Below are 15,524 nucleotides of genomic sequence, written 5' to 3'. Positions count from 1 at the left end.
GACAGAGTGGGCTGCTGTTACACCTGGCAAACATGAATAGCCTTTAGCACTCGCCAGGGGAGACGGTAGCAATTCAAGCGAACCGCGCTCTCGGAGCCTGGACCTTCCCGGGTAAACTCTGTCGTCGGACTGTTTGAGGCTCCGATGTGCGAGCACGTTTGTGTCAGGAAGCTATGTGTCGATCATAGGAGGGCGTTAGCGAGCTCGTAGGGATCAGCTCGGCAGTTCTCCGTCTTCCAGGGTTTCTGCGACATGTAGACCACGTTTTGTATCTTGAGTCGATGGCTAAAGCTTATCCTAGTATTTATCACCGAGTGCCTGTCAAACGGGGGCAGTCTTCTTGATCGCTTTCGTCTTCGTTCTCGCTTGAAGGTGCTCGGGACGTCTGGCGTTGAGCTGAATCGAGTCAAAAATCTGTAAGCTGACGGAAGTAAATTGGCGATTGACATCAGAATCCTCGTGTTCGTGCAGCTTGCCACAGGCTGTAGCGGGGCGCTCACAGCCTGTGTGATCGGTGGGTTCAACAAGTACCTCCTTACATCACCGGCAAAGAGCTCTGGATAAGCAGTCGTAGGGAAGCGACACATTCAATGAGAGACCATGCTTGGCAAGACTAGCTAAGGAATGGGCTGCGGGTGAGCAGCGTCAGCGAAAACATCTAATATGTGATACGTAGGAGGTTGCGCCAACCCCTCCAGCACCATTTGGGGGCCCTAAAATGGAGCCATGGCTAGCCCTACCCCAATGAGAGGCCCCGGGGGTGTACGTGGAGCAGTTCCCATAAACCCCAAGGACCCCAAGCAGGGCAAGCCTTCTTACGTAGATCGCGGGCCGTGATAACGAGTCCGCGCGCCTGAATAACTGTCATATAAGCCTAGACCCTATCGGCTTGGACGTCTAGGCAACAGCCACCCCTGGTAATAAGAGCGACTACTATTCAGCTAGAGTTTCTTCCGTCACATATTTATACTCACACGTAGAAACCCTTTTCTCTAACTACTGCCGGTAGCTCAGATGACTGATATTGCACCCGCGCCAAGCTCGCGTCGTCGACAGCAAAATGCCCTGGCCTGTGAGGAGTGTCGTGCTCGGAAACTGCGCTGTGACATGGGAGAACCCCAGTGTGCCACCTGTGGCAACCTGGGCATTCCTTGTATCGTCAATACAGCTCGTCGACCACGTGGCCCTAGGAAAGGGCATGTTAAGATTCTCAAATCTCGCATCTGTCTGTACCCACCTGGCGATCGAGCATTAAAGGAAACCTCTCACTAATTCGACGTACGCAAACCAGCAACACTCGAGCGCCAGCTGAGCGATAAGGCAGAGGCCCAGGCGAGGAGAGAACAAGAGGGCGAACTAACGACAACAGCTCAACCGGCACTTACCGCAGAGAGCTGCTTGAATTTGGACTTAGGTGAAGGGGCTCTTGGTGGAATCAGCCGTGACCGTTCGCTCAGCTTACCAGTCGACTACAACAACAACTTGATAGAAGCACAGCCCTTTGAGTTCCCTGCATGGCCAACTCCAATGCCCGCCGTGGACCTAGATACTGAGTGGAGCAGGCAGATCGAGGCTCTGCCCGACTCTGCATACTTTTTATCTACACTGTCTCTACCGGGCGATATTCCGAACTCCACACCCACAGGCCCTATGGACATCGGTATGCAACCACTAGAGTTGGAACCCCCGTCGGGCGTGGGATCCCCACTGCTGGCCGGCCCGTCTCCAGTGCAGATGTCTGCCTTGGAACGTGCAGATTTGTACGTGCCCTAAAACTCCCCACGTCACATTGGACGATCATGCAGCTAATCCTTAGGCACAGAGACGACGTCTTCTTCGAACGCGCTTACATGTTTGCGCCCATAGTGCATCAACAACGTTATTACGCTCGCTCGGCTCGGGAGCCAGACATGGGTGAGCCGTTTATTTGCCTGCAGCATGCCATGCGGACGGTGGCCGCGTCAATGTGTAGCCAATTCAAGGGCATTCTACCTCTACTGTGTGGACACGCACAAAGTATATTGAACGCATGGGAACAGAAGGTCCCGGACGAGGCCCTTCCCTTTGAGCTGGTGCAGGCGCGCCTTCTCTTAGCCATATATGAGATCCTTAAAACAAATCCTCGAAAAGGGTGGATCAGCGCTGGCCGCTGTTTCCATCTTGTCCATCTCGTCAAACTAGACGAAATAGATAACCCAAGATCTTGGAAAACTTCCACACTGTCTTGGGTTGAGATAGAGGAACGACGAAGAACCTTCTGGACTGTCTACGCACTCGACCGGTATGCCAACCTCGTCAATGGACTGCCGATAACATTGAACGATCACATGGTAGGTTTTTCAGTATCTTTCAAGGATGTCTTCCGATGTTAGCCATATACTGATATCCATAGATTCTCACCCGTTTGCCTGCTTCAGAAGCAGCCTTTCGACGTCAGCAACCGGTCAAGACGGAGTTCCTCGCTGCCGCTATGATTAGAATCAACGAACAATTATTATCACCCTACGCAAAATCCATAATTATCGTCACAATTTTGGCACGGTGCTTTTCACACCGCAACCAGTGCAAAGTGGAACGAATCATGTATCCATCCTGCGAGGAGTGCCTTGAGCGCCACAGAAAGCTCGAGGCCACCCTCTGTCAAGGGATCCAAGCAACGATGACTGATACCTCGTTGGACACGGAATCAAGCCTTTCCGAGCACATATTTATTGAGATGCTGGCGCAGGCTGCCGTTCTAGTGCTCTTCACTGCGCTAAAATCGGTGCCTGATGACTCGATTCCATATCATGAGACCTGCAGTGGGTATGAGAAGAAGGCTTTCAAAGCCGCAGAAAAAATTCATAGTCTCGCGCAGCACCTGCCGCAGTTGGGCTGCTTCAGGGTAAGATCCTCTTCCTGTAGTTTATGGGGCGTCTCTCACCTTCGCTCCAGGTACACCCTTTCACGCCAATTGCGCTCTTTATCTGTGCCGATTTCATGCGCTCGCCGATGACACTCAGTCCAAACAACGCATCACAATTCAAGACAATGTGTGCTTGTCTGCGGCACTTGGGGCCAGCTAACAATCTGGCTCAAATGCTCGAGATTGAGCTACAGCGGCATCCCGACACGGCTGGCACAGCTCGGGGCTTTTGATTTGCGAACTTGCCAGCCCACTCCATATCATATTAGCAATTTGCCATAGCAACAGATGTAGGAATAGGCGTCTTTGGTATAGCTGGGTGTGATTCTCTAGACTTATCCTCCCATGGGGCTATTGTTGAATCCGTAATGAGAACGATAGATATGCCAAGCTAGAAACGTTACTTTATCTATTTACTCCGACTATTCCCACTATATTCCCGGACATTAACGGCCATCGATGAGCCAATAGCACTCCCAGGCTAAAGTCCTGCGAGAAATACGTCAGCCTGCCGTCTAGGCATGACTGCAATATCCCTGTGGCAATGCTTTGTATGTCCGAATCCTTCAGCTACAGCAGGTCCGAGGGGCGCTATCTCGGAATGAAATGTGAGTCGACGACTAATTCAGCCAGCGTGTCATCACTAAATCCTGCAGATGCATCTCCCCTTGCCACTTTTCGGACTCGGATCAGATATAGTAAGTCCGACTCGGAGATCCGGAGACAAGCTATGTCCGACTCGGGCCGGGATATTAACCCCTTTTGGCACTCCCGCCACCGTCAGTCCGAGGTATATAACAAGAAGCCCTACAAGAACCATCCAATCTCGAGCATCTTGATTCTCAGCAAATCTCAATCTACAAGAACGCATACTATCTCTACAGACTATTCACTTTCAAACTAGCACATCGACTGTCACAAACACCGAAAATGACTCAAACAACTGTCCCTTACACCTCGGACGAAAAGGCCCAGTCGGTCGTCTCCATCCAATCGTCTAACTGGTCTACAACTGAGAAGCCAGCGTAAGTCTTACCTCTGTCTTTAATACCAAGTATCGCGTTAAGTACATGTGCTGACACGGACTCTGCCGATCAGAACCAAAGCCCCCTGCGCCGCCCATGGCCCCTCGCAAACCCCCCACCTCGACCACGAACTCCAACAGCCCTACGCCCAGAGCATCATCCGCGCTCTGACAACCGCCCTCAACGACCTCGCAGACTCGAACAAGTGCACGAAATGCACGATCGAGAATTCCTCCACTCTCCTCACCACTCATGCGCGTGATATTCGGGCAGCGAAGAAGAACGGGCAGTGGTCAAAGGCTGAACGAAAGGCGCTCAAGGCGGAAGTCAAGAGCTCGTTCAAATCTGTGAAGAAGGACGTCAAGGCTTTGTGGAAGGAGGGGAAGCAAAAAAACTAGAATTTCTGGTGTATATGGTGTACTTGGGTGGTTGGTGGATCTGGCGATATAAGGTGGAGTTGGTGTCTGCTTTGGGCTGTATTTTTATTTGTCTGTTTCATGAAATGTTGGGGTAATCTATAATATGTGAGGCTACTCAGGATTAAAGTCAATATGAAAGTCATATCCTTAGTATCTCAAAATAGACTCTCATTTACATCATTGCCTTAGTGACTCGTTGACTGAAATCAAAGCATTTAGCTCATTTGCAAATATAGCTCTATATATGATCAACAACACCAGCGGCACCATTAGTCGCCATTGCAGTCTTCACCCCATTAGTGCCATTTGTTCCATTGACTCCGTTGACTCCCTTTTTCTGGTTGATCAATGGTTCCAGTCTAGCCTTGTACTCCTGAATCGTCTCATCCACCATGGCCGAGTTATCAAAATGCCAAATCTTAAACGACCGATCTTTGACCTCTTCAAAGCAAGATTCTGTCTTGACTCGCTTCGCCGGATCGGCCCACTCGGGCTGCTGGAATAGATCGCAGACTCGCCGACTGCTGTTCACCAGCCACTGAGTTCTTGTCCGGCGCACCTTGTCGTAGACGTCGAATGCTTCTCGTAGGGCCTCGGCTTTGTTGAGGGTGTTTTGCCGGAGTTCCATGGTCAGTTCGGAAAACAATGTGGACAGACACAACGCGTCTTCGACGCCAAATGAGGCGCCGGCACCATGATGCGGACTAGATGCGTGTGCTGCGTCGCCGACTAGACAGACTCGGCCCTTGTTATACTTTGGGACAGGATACTCCCACAGATCGAAAAGGGCCCATTGGTCCAATTCCTCGGGGAAGAGGTCAACGAGGTTGCGGACGGGAAGAGACCAGTTTGCAAGGGCCTTGTAAACGGCCTCGCGTGATGCGCGTGCGGTGGTGGGCTTGTCGACCGGCCAGTCGCCTGGGTCTGAAGCTACCACTGTTGCTCCGACGGTGTTTGTGTTGACGGGGTAGTGGATCAGATGAGCGTTGGGGCCGACGTGCATGTGTTGTCTGAGGGTTCGGTATTCTCCTATCGCAGCTTGGACCTTGTCCATTGGGATCAGGGCGCGGTAGGCCACTTTGTGGGTGTATTGGGGGTAAGAGGCCGGATTGTCTGGGCCAAGTAGCAGCTGTCGCGTTCGAGACTTGATACCGTCGGCGGCGATGACTGTTGTCTTGATGAGTTCCTAGCCAAAAGTATTGTTTAGAGCAACTAGGGTAGACCTACCAGCGTCTGCCTCGACTCTCATTCCATCAGTGAAGTTCAGATAGACTTTATCCGATCCCTCGTCATCCTCAATGGTATCCAGTCTCTTCTGTAAATGCACAACGCCCTCCGGAATCACCTTGACGAGATCATCCAAGAACTGATCGCGACGCACCGTCTCCCATCCCTTCACACCTGCATCCAGCTTACACAGCGGCTTCTGATACATTGGGTCGTCTTGGCTTTGCTGTCCGTACCCATCGATCCATCGCAAATAGGCCTTTGGATCCTTCTGGTCTAGAGAGACGTTGACGGAGCCACCAGAGCGCAAAGCTTTAACAACTGACGGGTTTATCTTCTCCATGCATCGCACCGTTTGAGCCGTGAAACCAATGCCGGCGCCAATCTCGCGGAAGTTTCGCGCTTGTTCGAAGAGTTGGACTTCTATGCCTCGGCGGGTCAGACCTGCGGCGAGGATGAGGCCGACAATACCGCCGCCGACAATGGCGATTGATGGCGTTTCTTGTCCCATTATGACTAGAACTGTGGACTATTTTAGTGAGTCGCCGATCAAATGAGTGTCGTATATTGAGTCGCAGGATTGTCCTATACAGCGAACTGACCATGGGGTAGCTGCTTCGCCTATATACCGATGCTTCATACTGTATCTTATCCAGATGTACCACATGTGCATCGTCAGCCCAAGATTCTGGCTGTGCTTGTTGAAAATTGTAATACATTGATTGGCTTCCCTGGCATTTTGTTTCCCCGAATCGCCCCCTGCAGCATTTTCTGGCTCCACCGTAAGCGCCAATACTATTCCACGTTCTTGTCACTGTTGTAAGGAAAGTCCGAGACAGCTTTACAGGGCTGGATAATTGTCTTGCACGACAGAGGATGATTCAGAGAACGGAGGTCTTCCGAAGCTCGCTTTCCCAATTCAGATTGAAACTGCGCATTCATTCTAATCCATACCGAATAACGCCTTGAGGGGAAAACAACGCCAGCAATAATCACATCTAACCTTATGCCTAACTATCCGTAGATTCTTCAGTCTATATAATGTCTATAACCTAAATCAACCCCTGCTGTCGCGCCAATTCCAATATCTCCTGCACCACCGGTGTGACGTCTCTAGACTTGATAGGGACGCGGTGGTTTCCGCCCCATTCGACTAGCACCGTCGAGCGAGGATCGCAATACTGATGGAGCAATTTGCGGTGGAGCTCTATGTTTGGATCTGCCAGCCCGTGCACGTGTATTGTCGGAATTTGAAGAAAATATGGCGAAGCGTCTCCGAACAGCTCCTGCTCTCTCTCAATTCGCGTCGTGCATTTGGAGGCGTCAACAAATCCAGGTGGCATAGGCAGGTCTGGTTGAAGCCATCTCATCGGTCCTCGTCCAGCGAGGAGCACCGCAAACCGGTAAAGTGGCCTGGCTGCGTGGTTTTCACCACGCCGTATCAGCTCCTGCTGGTTGGCGAGGATACTGGCGGCCAGGTGCGCGCCCTGGCTGAACCCGAGTAGACCAACCCACTCTCCCGTCGCTCCCTTCGAGCCATCTTCAATTCGGGCGGATGCTAACGAGTCTTCGATTTCGCTGATGACTTGGTGTGCATCGAGGGCTGGGTCACTGTCTCGTATCCGCAGCCAGGCCTTGAACGGACCGTAGTCTTTGTATGCGGCGGTCACATCGGGACCCGGTAGTGCTGCAAGGGGCGCCTCTGCGTAAACGAAACGGAAATATGGGCAGAGCAGGCGCTCGAGAACGCGACATTGCATGCGGAAGATGCGCGCGTTGGTCCCACCCCCGTGCAGACAGAGGACCCGGGGGAGGTGGAGAGTCGCCGAATCGCTCACACCAGCTGCCATTCTGGTGTAATGGCTTCGACAGCAAGTTGATCGTGAAGATGATGTTTGTCCAGTTCGGGTCTGCCCTAACAGCTCGTTGGCAAAGCAGACGGCCGAACCGTCAGCGAGAGCGGCCGTTAGGCAGCATCCTCGTGTAGAAGGGTCTTATATGGTTCGCCACATAGAATCACAAGCTTATCTCGGCCCTATCCACCGATCTGCGAGTGCCAACTTGACAGGTGGCGTCCTTCGAGCCCTGATTTCGTCAAGTTGATTTGCTGCTCCGGAGTTACTTTGCTGGCTCTCGGCCTTTCATCCCTTTTGGTCTATTTCCCGACATCTCCGATGACGTCTCCGAAGAGAGTCCGAAGTATAAAGGAGACAACGCCATTGACGCCAAGTACTTTGCCATCGTCTCAAGCTGCAGGATTCTATGGTTTCTTGTACTCTTTCCAACATCAAGAGCGTCACTTACCCTTGATCGGATCTCGAATAGTCACGAACCCACGATGAGCCAAACGACCGACGAGAAGCCCTCCACCCCCGAGACGCCGCCGCAGCCCCCAGCAGCTGCACCAGGAGGCCCTCCTCCACCTCCCAATGGTGGTACACTGGCATGGATGAACGTTCTCGGCAGTTTTATGCTCTACTTCAACACATGGGGCATCCTCAACACCTTCGGAGCTTATCAGACCTACTATGAATCCGGCGAACTCTTTACGGCCAGTTCCTCCAATATCTCCTGGGTGGGCTCGATCGCTGCCTTTTTACTGCTCTTCGTCGGCCTCTTCGTCGGGCCTGTCTACGACAAGGGCTACCTTCGGACCCTCCTTGTTGTCGGCAGTTTCATGGTTGTCTTTGGTCATATGATGCTTAGTCTGTGCAAGGAGTTCTGGCAGGTTGTGCTCGCGCAGGGCTTTGTGGTGGGAATTGGAACAGGCTGCTTGTTTGTGCCCTGCGTTGCCATCATCCCGCAGTACTTCAGTACCAAGCTGGGTGCAGCGATGGGTCTCGCGGCATCTGGCTCCGCACTGGGTGGTGTGATCTACCCTATTGTCCTGTACCGCCTTATCCAAGACATTGGGTTCCCCTGGGCTGTTCGTGTTATTGGTTTCATCGCGCTAGGAACGTTGCTTGTCCCGATATTTGTGATGAAGCTTCGCGTCAAGCCGCCTAGGGTTCGCGCGATGATCGATATGACCGCGTTCAAGGATGTCAGCTACATGGCCTTTGTGTTCACCTCGCTCATCACCTACATGGGTCTCTTCGTCATCCTGTTCTACCTATCGTACTATTCCGAAGCGAACCGGATCACGGACGAATCGCTCGCGTTCTACCTCGTCCCCATCTTCAACGCGGCGTCTGTCTTTGGCCGAACGATCCCCAACAAGATGGCCGACAAGACTGGCCCGTTCAACCTGCTTGTCCCAGCCGCATTGAGCTCCGGTTTGCTGATGCTGTGTATGATGGCCGTGCACTCCAAGGGCGCAATCATTGTCATGGCGTTGCTATCTGGTTTCATGAGCGGTGCCCTCATCGGTCTTCCACCCGTGTGTCTGGCGATGCTGACGGCGGACAAATCGCGACTCGGAACGCGTATTGGAATGGGATATGCGATCATCGCTCTCGGTGTGCTAATCAGTGGACCCAGTAGTGGTGCGATTCTGAGAAGCGGTGCCTCGCTGGACTGGCATGCGTTGTGGACATTCGGAGGCGTGCCGACTTGCGTGTCTGGGGTGATGTATGCGGCGATTCGGATGGCCAAGTATGGTCCTGGGCTTATGGTCAAGGCGTGATTTCTTTTGTGCTTGTATAGAGACGTTGAACGCAGATGCAGACTGTCAGAATGTCAAGTTGTCAGCAGATAAACAGATATTATGTAATGTTTAGTCCCGTGATCAAGTATTGAACCATTAAGCACTGCTGTAGAGTAGTCACATGATGTATATTGCATAAGTAAACAAGTGTAATTGGTGCCTTCAGAAGAAATTCGGGAGACTTGAGCAGAGTAGAAAGTGTTTTATGTCTATGAGAGATTTCAGTTCTCGTCGCGGTGCTGCTGATTAGACACGTAGAGCATTGACTGGAGTTTAGTGATGGAGATATATATCTTGCGTGCTACGGGGAGACATACATTCGCTAGGTTCTGCTACAGTCGGTAGCCCTCGCTGTCTTTCAAAAGCAAACTAAGAGTGACTATAGCCTTACTACAAGTACATACACACCTAATACTTTAAGAAGAGCTTGCATCACTTATTTACTGAATTTGTGCGTGTTGCCTCCCGAGCGCCCTTCTGTTTACCATACGCGCTGTGGAATAAGTTACTTGTATGCCTTCATGCCTCAGGCAGAATCAGCCCACCAAGAGGCGGACAGTGAAGTAGGGCACGTGATTGAAAGGATACCCAGGTACATTTGATACTGCCGGCGTATGTTTTATCCTCATATGCCAGCGCTCACATATGACAGACACGGGACTTTATGCTCTGGTTGTGTTGTCAATTGGCCCCTGTCCGTACTTCCTCGGTTCATATAGCACAGATTGAACAACTTGGCAGAACAACCAGCATTTGTATCTATAGCATATCAACCTCTCAAGCAGCAGTCCTCACTCCACACTTGAACGGTTGAACAGAAGCACGCTCCAAATCCCACACTCCCGCCTCAACAAACGGATTCTTTCCCACAATATCCCGCACCTCCTTCTCTGAACCGGCTCGGAACATCATCACGCTGCCTGTAATCGGTAACGGGTCGCTTGGAGACTTGGGGTGTTCTGCGAGGGTAGGACCGGCAAAGACAATGGTCTGGTCCACGACGTAGGGCTTCAAATGAGCGAGATGCGCATCGCGGGTTTTGGCCCATGCGTCCAGGTTATCTTGGCTGATGGGGATTTGGACGAGCCAGTCGTAGATTTCGGACATCTTGTTACTGAACTTTGGGTGGTAATGCGCGTAGGTTGAGGAATGGAAGTTTGTAGTGGTCTTGGTAGTAGGCTGATGTCGTTCAACAGCGGCTTTGCTTTATGTTGGATATCTTGGACTGGACGGCGACGTCGCGACTAGGTTGGCAACAACTACATTGCACACAGAAAAACCCAGCTATCTGATTCGTGTTCGAGTGCTGACAGATGAGCCACTGAGCTGCGTTTGGGGGCCAAGGATACGGCACTTCTCGGAGTTACTTTTTGATCTGCTATCTCTGGGGATTTTCCCGTATCCACGACTAAACTTGCTAAAATGATAGTATAATAAGGTAGAGTATAGGAATGGTATTATATCACAATGACCATAACTAATCCACAACTACCAGGGGCTGAAAGTGCATACGGACTAACTTTGCTGATTCCTGGCCATGTCTTCAGCTACATAGCACTGGAAATCAGAAGTAGGATAAGCAGCGGATAATCGTTATACATTTGAACAGCCCCTCTGTGTAGCCACAATGGACGCCGCATCCCGATGATGACGCTTAATAATGAAGGCATATCACGGCTTTCCCTGATAAAAACGTAACGTAGAATGGTATCCACTGGCAGAATCATTGCTCTTGCCCTCTAAACCCAAACAAAACTACAGACCCAACTTGCACTGTACACGATGGGTAGCCTTGGCGAGACAGAACCAACCTCCATCCCAACAGTGGACATCAGTCCGTTCTTGGACGATAAAGCCTCCCAAAATGCAAAGGACAAGGTGGTAGAGGCCATGCGCGATGCATGCTCCACATTTGGTTTCTTTTACCTGGTCGGGCATGGAATCCCAGAGGAGGACCGCCTACAGATCTTGGAATGTACAAAGCGGTACTTTGACCTTCCCATGGAGGAGAAGATGGAGACTTGGATCGGAAAGGCCATGGGGCGGTCGTTCCGTGGGTATGAACCCCCGGCTCTTCAGATCCACCAAGAGGGTCTCCTCCCGGACACAAAGGAGGTGAGTGCTCTTCAGAATGGAGAGGGAATAGGAATGCTAATGGAAGCAGGGCTACATTCTTGGTCGGGAGACCCCTGCGGATGCGCCAGAGGCTGGCACATTCCACACTGGACCCAACCAGTGGCCCAAGTCCCTCCCCGTTGAGGAATTCAGCGTCCCGATTATGAAATACCATGCTAAGATGATTGAGATGGTGAAGGCCATAGTCAAGGTGTTGGCCGCTGGGCTTCCGAAAGAATGGAATTGTCCGCCAGACGTATTTGATGAGCTGACTGTTAACCCATCGGCGCCCCTGCGACTTTTATACTATGCTCCCCAGCCAGTTGTGAATGAGAATCAATTCGGTGGTATTTATCCATATTCCTCATGCGAATTCTATACTTTGAAAACTGATCAGAGATCTAGTGGGTGCTCACACTGACTTTGGCAACGTCTCTGTGCTTCTCCAAGAGGAGGGCACGGAGGGGCTGGAGGTCTTCTATCCCCCAACTCAAACCTGGGTTCCGGTGCCAGTCAAAGCGCACTCCTATGTCATTAACATGGGAGATATGATGCAGAAGTGGACCGCTGGGTACTACAAGAGCGCGCGCCACAGGGTCGTTAACAACAACACGAAACCCCGGTATAGCGCGCCGTTCTTTATGAATGGAAATTTGGACCTCAAGTGCCATGCTCTAGATGGATCCGGGGAGGTAACTGTTATTGGTGAGCATATTCGCCAGCGGCTGATGGAGACTATCGGCGGCGAGGCAGGGAAGAAATTGGGACTTTGAGTGAACGACACATGTGCTTCTGCGCTTATTGAGAATACTGTTATTGGAGTTCTAAACTACGATCTGAAATGAAATTGCCAGACTTTCAAAGCGCTTTGCAGAGTCAATCTCACGTAATCCTTTAGATCCTTAGAGTACCTTTGACACGACCAGTCTATCTCTAATGGAACATCGCGTAGTGTTGCGAAGATGATGACCAGGCCACAGAACGTGTTATCTGGCCGAGAGGAGCGCGAGAGCTGCAAAGATAGTCTACTGCACTTGTCGACGTGATAATTATATAGTTTGAATATGGTCCAACATAACTACACTATAGAATTACCGTGCTCATTCTAACTACCAAGGCTGGATAGGAGACAGATACTCCCGTACCACATTCCCAACATCAGCATTCCTCTCCCCTTCAATCACCTTTCGAATCGTAGTGCCCCCGATACTGGGATCTTGTGCACCAAGCTTCTTCAGTAGCTCAGTATTACCACCAAGCGAGGTCGCCAACAGACCAGGAGCAACCGCCCACACCTTTACACCATCATTCTTCAAGGCTTTTGCCCACTCTACCATTAACATGTTAAGGCCTGCCTTTGAGGACCGATATCCGACGAACGGTAGTGGTTTGGGGAGTCCAGCTGCTGGGATGACATTCTTCGGATTGTTGGGATCAGACGATGCTTGCAGCGACGACAGTCCACTAGTGATGAAAAGCAACCGAGGATCTTGAGACTTGAGCAGCAAGGGCAGAAACGTGGTGGTCATGATATGTGCGCCTGTGACATTGACGTCCCAGGATTTGCTCCAGGCGTCGCGGGCTGTCATATCCTTGCCAATGTAGGCATCGAAGCTAGCGCCTGTACTGGGTTAGCAGGATGGTAGGTAGGAAAGGGCTCGACGAAGCCTACCTGCATTATTTATGAGGCAATCGACTCGGTCATACTTGGCTGCGATATATTTGAATGCGGCATCAATTGATTCATCGCTTTCGACGTCCACCTGGAACGGCTCCACTGAGCTCTGGGTTGCGTCGGAAGAAACATCTCTCGATGCCTGCTGCGCTTTCTCGAGATTACGACCGCCTAGAAAGATATGGTACTGCTGCTTTGAACTCAGCAGCGATTTGACAGTCTCGAAGCCGATGCCCGTGTTTGCGCCTAGACAGGTCAGCTTGCACTGCTTCTTTTGGACGACAGGTACCTACCGGTGATGACAACAATCTGTTTCGCCTCCATCTTGATTATGTGTTTCTACGTACGTGTTCAACTGGGTTAGCATTAAATATCGAGCCCACAGATGCTTATGCTGCGCCATGGTAGGGCCAAAAGTCGATTTGAAAAGGAAACTCCGATTGGCCCCAATTTTACTGGAATGTCCCCCAGAGCACCATCACGTATATCTACCTCTTGAAATCTTTAGATAGTGTGCTGTAAACCCAATTCCATAGTTGCATTACATCTCATCATGAGCGAAATCCTGGTTATTACCTGCCCCGGCGGCAAACAGTGCTCCCGTCTCATCCCTCTCCTCTACAACAAGGGCAAATTCACCTTGCGACTGGCAGCACACTCTGAGGCCTCTGCAAACAGGCTTAAAGAGCGTTACCCAGACGCCGAGGTTGTACGAACAGATCTGCAATCTCTTTCCGACTGTCGCAAGCTCCTGCATGGCGCAACCGCCGTGAACGCCGTTCTCCCCAGTTTGCACTCCCATGAGAAGGAGATTGGCTTCAACTTGGTCGATGCTGCTGTTGCCGAGTCTAGACGCGAGGGTAATATTTTTAAGCATTTTCTGTTCTCCAGTGTGCTCTGTACGCAGCATAGAAACCTGCTGCAGCATGACCTGAAAAGCTACGTCGAAGAGAGAATCTTCTTGAGCCCTTTGGACTGCTGGACAATTCTCAAGCCGACCAATGTACGTAAACACCAATGAACCTGTCTCCCCAAGCGTTCAGTTACTGAAGAAGCTATCCAGTTTATGAATGCCTATCCCGTGGCTGCTCTCGCAGAACAGGAGCACCCAGTTCTAGAGAAATGGTGGAAGCCCGAGCACAAGAACAGCGTCATCGCGTTGGAAGACCTGGCTGAGGCATCGGCAAAGGTGCTAAACGAACGGGAAAAGCATTACTTGGCCGAGTACCCACTGAGCTCTACAATGCCCGTTTCTGAGACGGAGATTCTCGAAATCATAGAGAAACGTATCGGAAAGAAGATTGAGCTAAAGACACCGTCGTTCGAGACTGGAGTGAACAAATTGACCAAGTCTCTGTACGGAGGAGATGAACAGGGCGAGATTGGACTTGGTGCTGCGAGCGAGGGAGACCTTCGCGGCGACCTTGTGCGTGATACTTTGTCGCATCTGATTTTGTTCTATAACCACCGCGGGCTGAAGGGGAGTCCGAACGTGCTGAGATGGGTTCTGGGGAGGGAGCCAACATCTGTCGCACAGTGGGTTGATTCTGTTGCTCCAAAATAAAGGATTAAACCGATAGACCGATGTAGCCTAGATTGATGAATACATTATGCAGATAAACAAAGGAAATAAACCTTTACTATCACCTCTCGTACACCGACGTTTATGTATATAGCGTGGATGCCTGGAACCGGCGATGATGGAAACCATTCAAAAGGGCTATTAATCTGTCATATGAGGACCATTTCTGAAGGTGAGTGATTACGAGTTGCAGAATATCTGTATCTCCGCTACACAATGAGTTTCTTGTCCTGTGCTTGGGATAAGAGGGAAAGAGGTTATGTTGTGCAGCAGGCAAGTCATACCGCACGTCTGGGAAGAGAAAGCTGTCAGATGAACCATCCTGTCTTCAACGCAATGCTATGACGTTACACAAATTTTGCCAAGCTAGTACAACTAGATAGCTGTAAGCAGTTCCTCCAAGACCCAAGGAGCCGGCGGGCTGGTTCTGCGGCTTAGGTTGACGCAACGCAGTTCCATCTAGCAAGGCCACCCAACAATCGGCAAAAAGAAATATGAGATCATTCTAACGTGCGAAGAGACAATTCCCGGGGAAACTAAGATGGATAGTGAGAATAAGCACCCTGTGGAGTCTCACATAAGCCGGACAATCGTTATTGTTATGGCCCCCATGATATACAAGACTATCTTCCTTCAGGATCTCGACCCCCGCATGATGGATTCTGCAGAGAGGAATGCTCTGTGGAAACGGCCCCTGGCGAATCGTTATGTCTTGATTGACAACACGTTTGGTAATGGAGCTGATGGCGACGATATCTGGTTGAATCAGCTGGGAACCGGAGTTTCCAGTGATGAGGGGATTGGGGCGATAAGGCTGTCTGGGCACTTTGCCACGTGTGTACCTAGCTGAGAGTACTGTCTAGATGGTATTGTCTAGAGAGTGTTGTATAAATATCCAAATCGCCAAGGTGGAGAAGAGCCAACTCCCAT

The 15,524-nt window shown here is 51.0% G+C and overlaps 9 protein-coding genes across 9 annotated transcripts; 5 read left to right on the top strand and 4 right to left on the bottom strand.

The window, feature by feature from the left end:
- Positions 1 to 1,014: 1,014 nt before the first annotated feature.
- Positions 1,015 to 3,138, top strand: BDV14DRAFT_211284 (uncharacterized protein; the record flags this gene model as incomplete). Its single annotated transcript, XM_073776065.1, has 5 exons — positions 1,015 to 1,225; positions 1,292 to 1,760; positions 1,823 to 2,330; positions 2,393 to 2,884; positions 2,935 to 3,138. 5 exons carry the CDS (start codon positions 1,015 to 1,017, stop codon positions 3,136 to 3,138), a joined length of 1,884 nt encoding a protein of 627 aa, XP_073624035.1.
- A 522-nt stretch (positions 3,139 to 3,660) lies between these two features.
- BDV14DRAFT_181106 (uncharacterized protein) lies at positions 3,661 to 4,502 on the top strand. Its single transcript, XM_073770009.1, has 2 exons — positions 3,661 to 3,930; positions 4,004 to 4,502. Exons 1-2 carry the CDS (start codon positions 3,836 to 3,838, stop codon positions 4,326 to 4,328), a joined length of 420 nt encoding a protein of 139 aa, XP_073624034.1. The 5' UTR covers positions 3,661 to 3,835; the 3' UTR covers positions 4,329 to 4,502.
- A 32-nt stretch (positions 4,503 to 4,534) lies between these two features.
- BDV14DRAFT_211282 (uncharacterized protein) lies at positions 4,535 to 6,357 on the bottom strand (the record flags this gene model as incomplete). Its single annotated transcript, XM_073776064.1, has 3 exons — positions 5,577 to 6,357; positions 4,669 to 5,516; positions 4,535 to 4,549 (listed from the first exon to the last, which is right to left on the bottom strand). Exons 1-3 carry the CDS (start codon positions 6,085 to 6,087, stop codon positions 4,535 to 4,537), a joined length of 1,374 nt encoding a protein of 457 aa, XP_073624033.1. The 5' UTR covers positions 6,088 to 6,357.
- BDV14DRAFT_129362 (serine hydrolase FSH) lies at positions 6,330 to 7,545 on the bottom strand. Its single transcript, XM_073766066.1, has one exon. It carries the CDS (start codon positions 7,424 to 7,426, stop codon positions 6,629 to 6,631), a length of 798 nt encoding a protein of 265 aa, XP_073624032.1. The 5' UTR covers positions 7,427 to 7,545; the 3' UTR covers positions 6,330 to 6,628.
- A 1-nt stretch (position 7,546) lies between these two features.
- Positions 7,547 to 9,302, top strand: BDV14DRAFT_129365 (major facilitator superfamily domain-containing protein). The gene has a single exon (XM_073766067.1). It carries the CDS (start codon positions 7,915 to 7,917, stop codon positions 9,199 to 9,201), a length of 1,287 nt encoding a protein of 428 aa, XP_073624031.1. The 5' UTR covers positions 7,547 to 7,914; the 3' UTR covers positions 9,202 to 9,302.
- Positions 9,303 to 9,999: 697 nt separating this feature from the next.
- BDV14DRAFT_204066 (YciI family protein) lies at positions 10,000 to 10,329 on the bottom strand (the record flags this gene model as incomplete). Its single annotated transcript, XM_073774440.1, has 1 exon — positions 10,000 to 10,329. The coding sequence occupies one exon, from the start codon at positions 10,327 to 10,329 to the stop codon at positions 10,000 to 10,002; it is 330 nt and encodes a 109-aa protein (XP_073624030.1).
- A 675-nt stretch (positions 10,330 to 11,004) lies between these two features.
- On the top strand, positions 11,005 to 12,110 carry BDV14DRAFT_192483 (isopenicillin N synthase family dioxygenase; the record flags this gene model as incomplete). Its single annotated transcript, XM_073771648.1, has 3 exons — positions 11,005 to 11,337; positions 11,387 to 11,684; positions 11,743 to 12,110. 3 exons carry the CDS (start codon positions 11,005 to 11,007, stop codon positions 12,108 to 12,110), a joined length of 999 nt encoding a protein of 332 aa, XP_073624029.1.
- Positions 12,111 to 12,446: 336 nt separating this feature from the next.
- BDV14DRAFT_211280 (uncharacterized protein) lies at positions 12,447 to 13,974 on the bottom strand (the record flags this gene model as incomplete). The annotated part of the gene is made up of 3 exons (XM_073776063.1): positions 13,306 to 13,974; positions 13,010 to 13,258; positions 12,447 to 12,958 (listed from the first exon to the last, which is right to left on the bottom strand). Exons 1-3 carry the CDS (start codon positions 13,334 to 13,336, stop codon positions 12,447 to 12,449), a joined length of 792 nt encoding a protein of 263 aa, XP_073624028.1. The 5' UTR covers positions 13,337 to 13,974.
- BDV14DRAFT_192481 (uncharacterized protein) lies at positions 13,566 to 14,576 on the top strand (the record flags this gene model as incomplete). The annotated part of the gene is made up of 2 exons (XM_073771647.1): positions 13,566 to 14,015; positions 14,076 to 14,576. The coding sequence occupies 2 exons, from the start codon at positions 13,566 to 13,568 to the stop codon at positions 14,574 to 14,576; spliced, it is 951 nt and encodes a 316-aa protein (XP_073624027.1).
- Positions 14,577 to 15,524: the final 948 nt, after the last annotated feature.

Source organism: Aspergillus stella-maris (genome assembly GCF_047715825.1).
Source record: "Aspergillus stella-maris strain CBS 113639 unplaced genomic scaffold BDV14scaffold_69, whole genome shotgun sequence".
Classification (NCBI taxonomy): Eukaryota; Fungi; Ascomycota; class Eurotiomycetes; order Eurotiales; family Aspergillaceae; genus Aspergillus; species Aspergillus stella-maris.
Note: the sequence above shows the minus strand (reverse complement) of the source record. Positions and strands in the feature narration are given on the sequence as shown.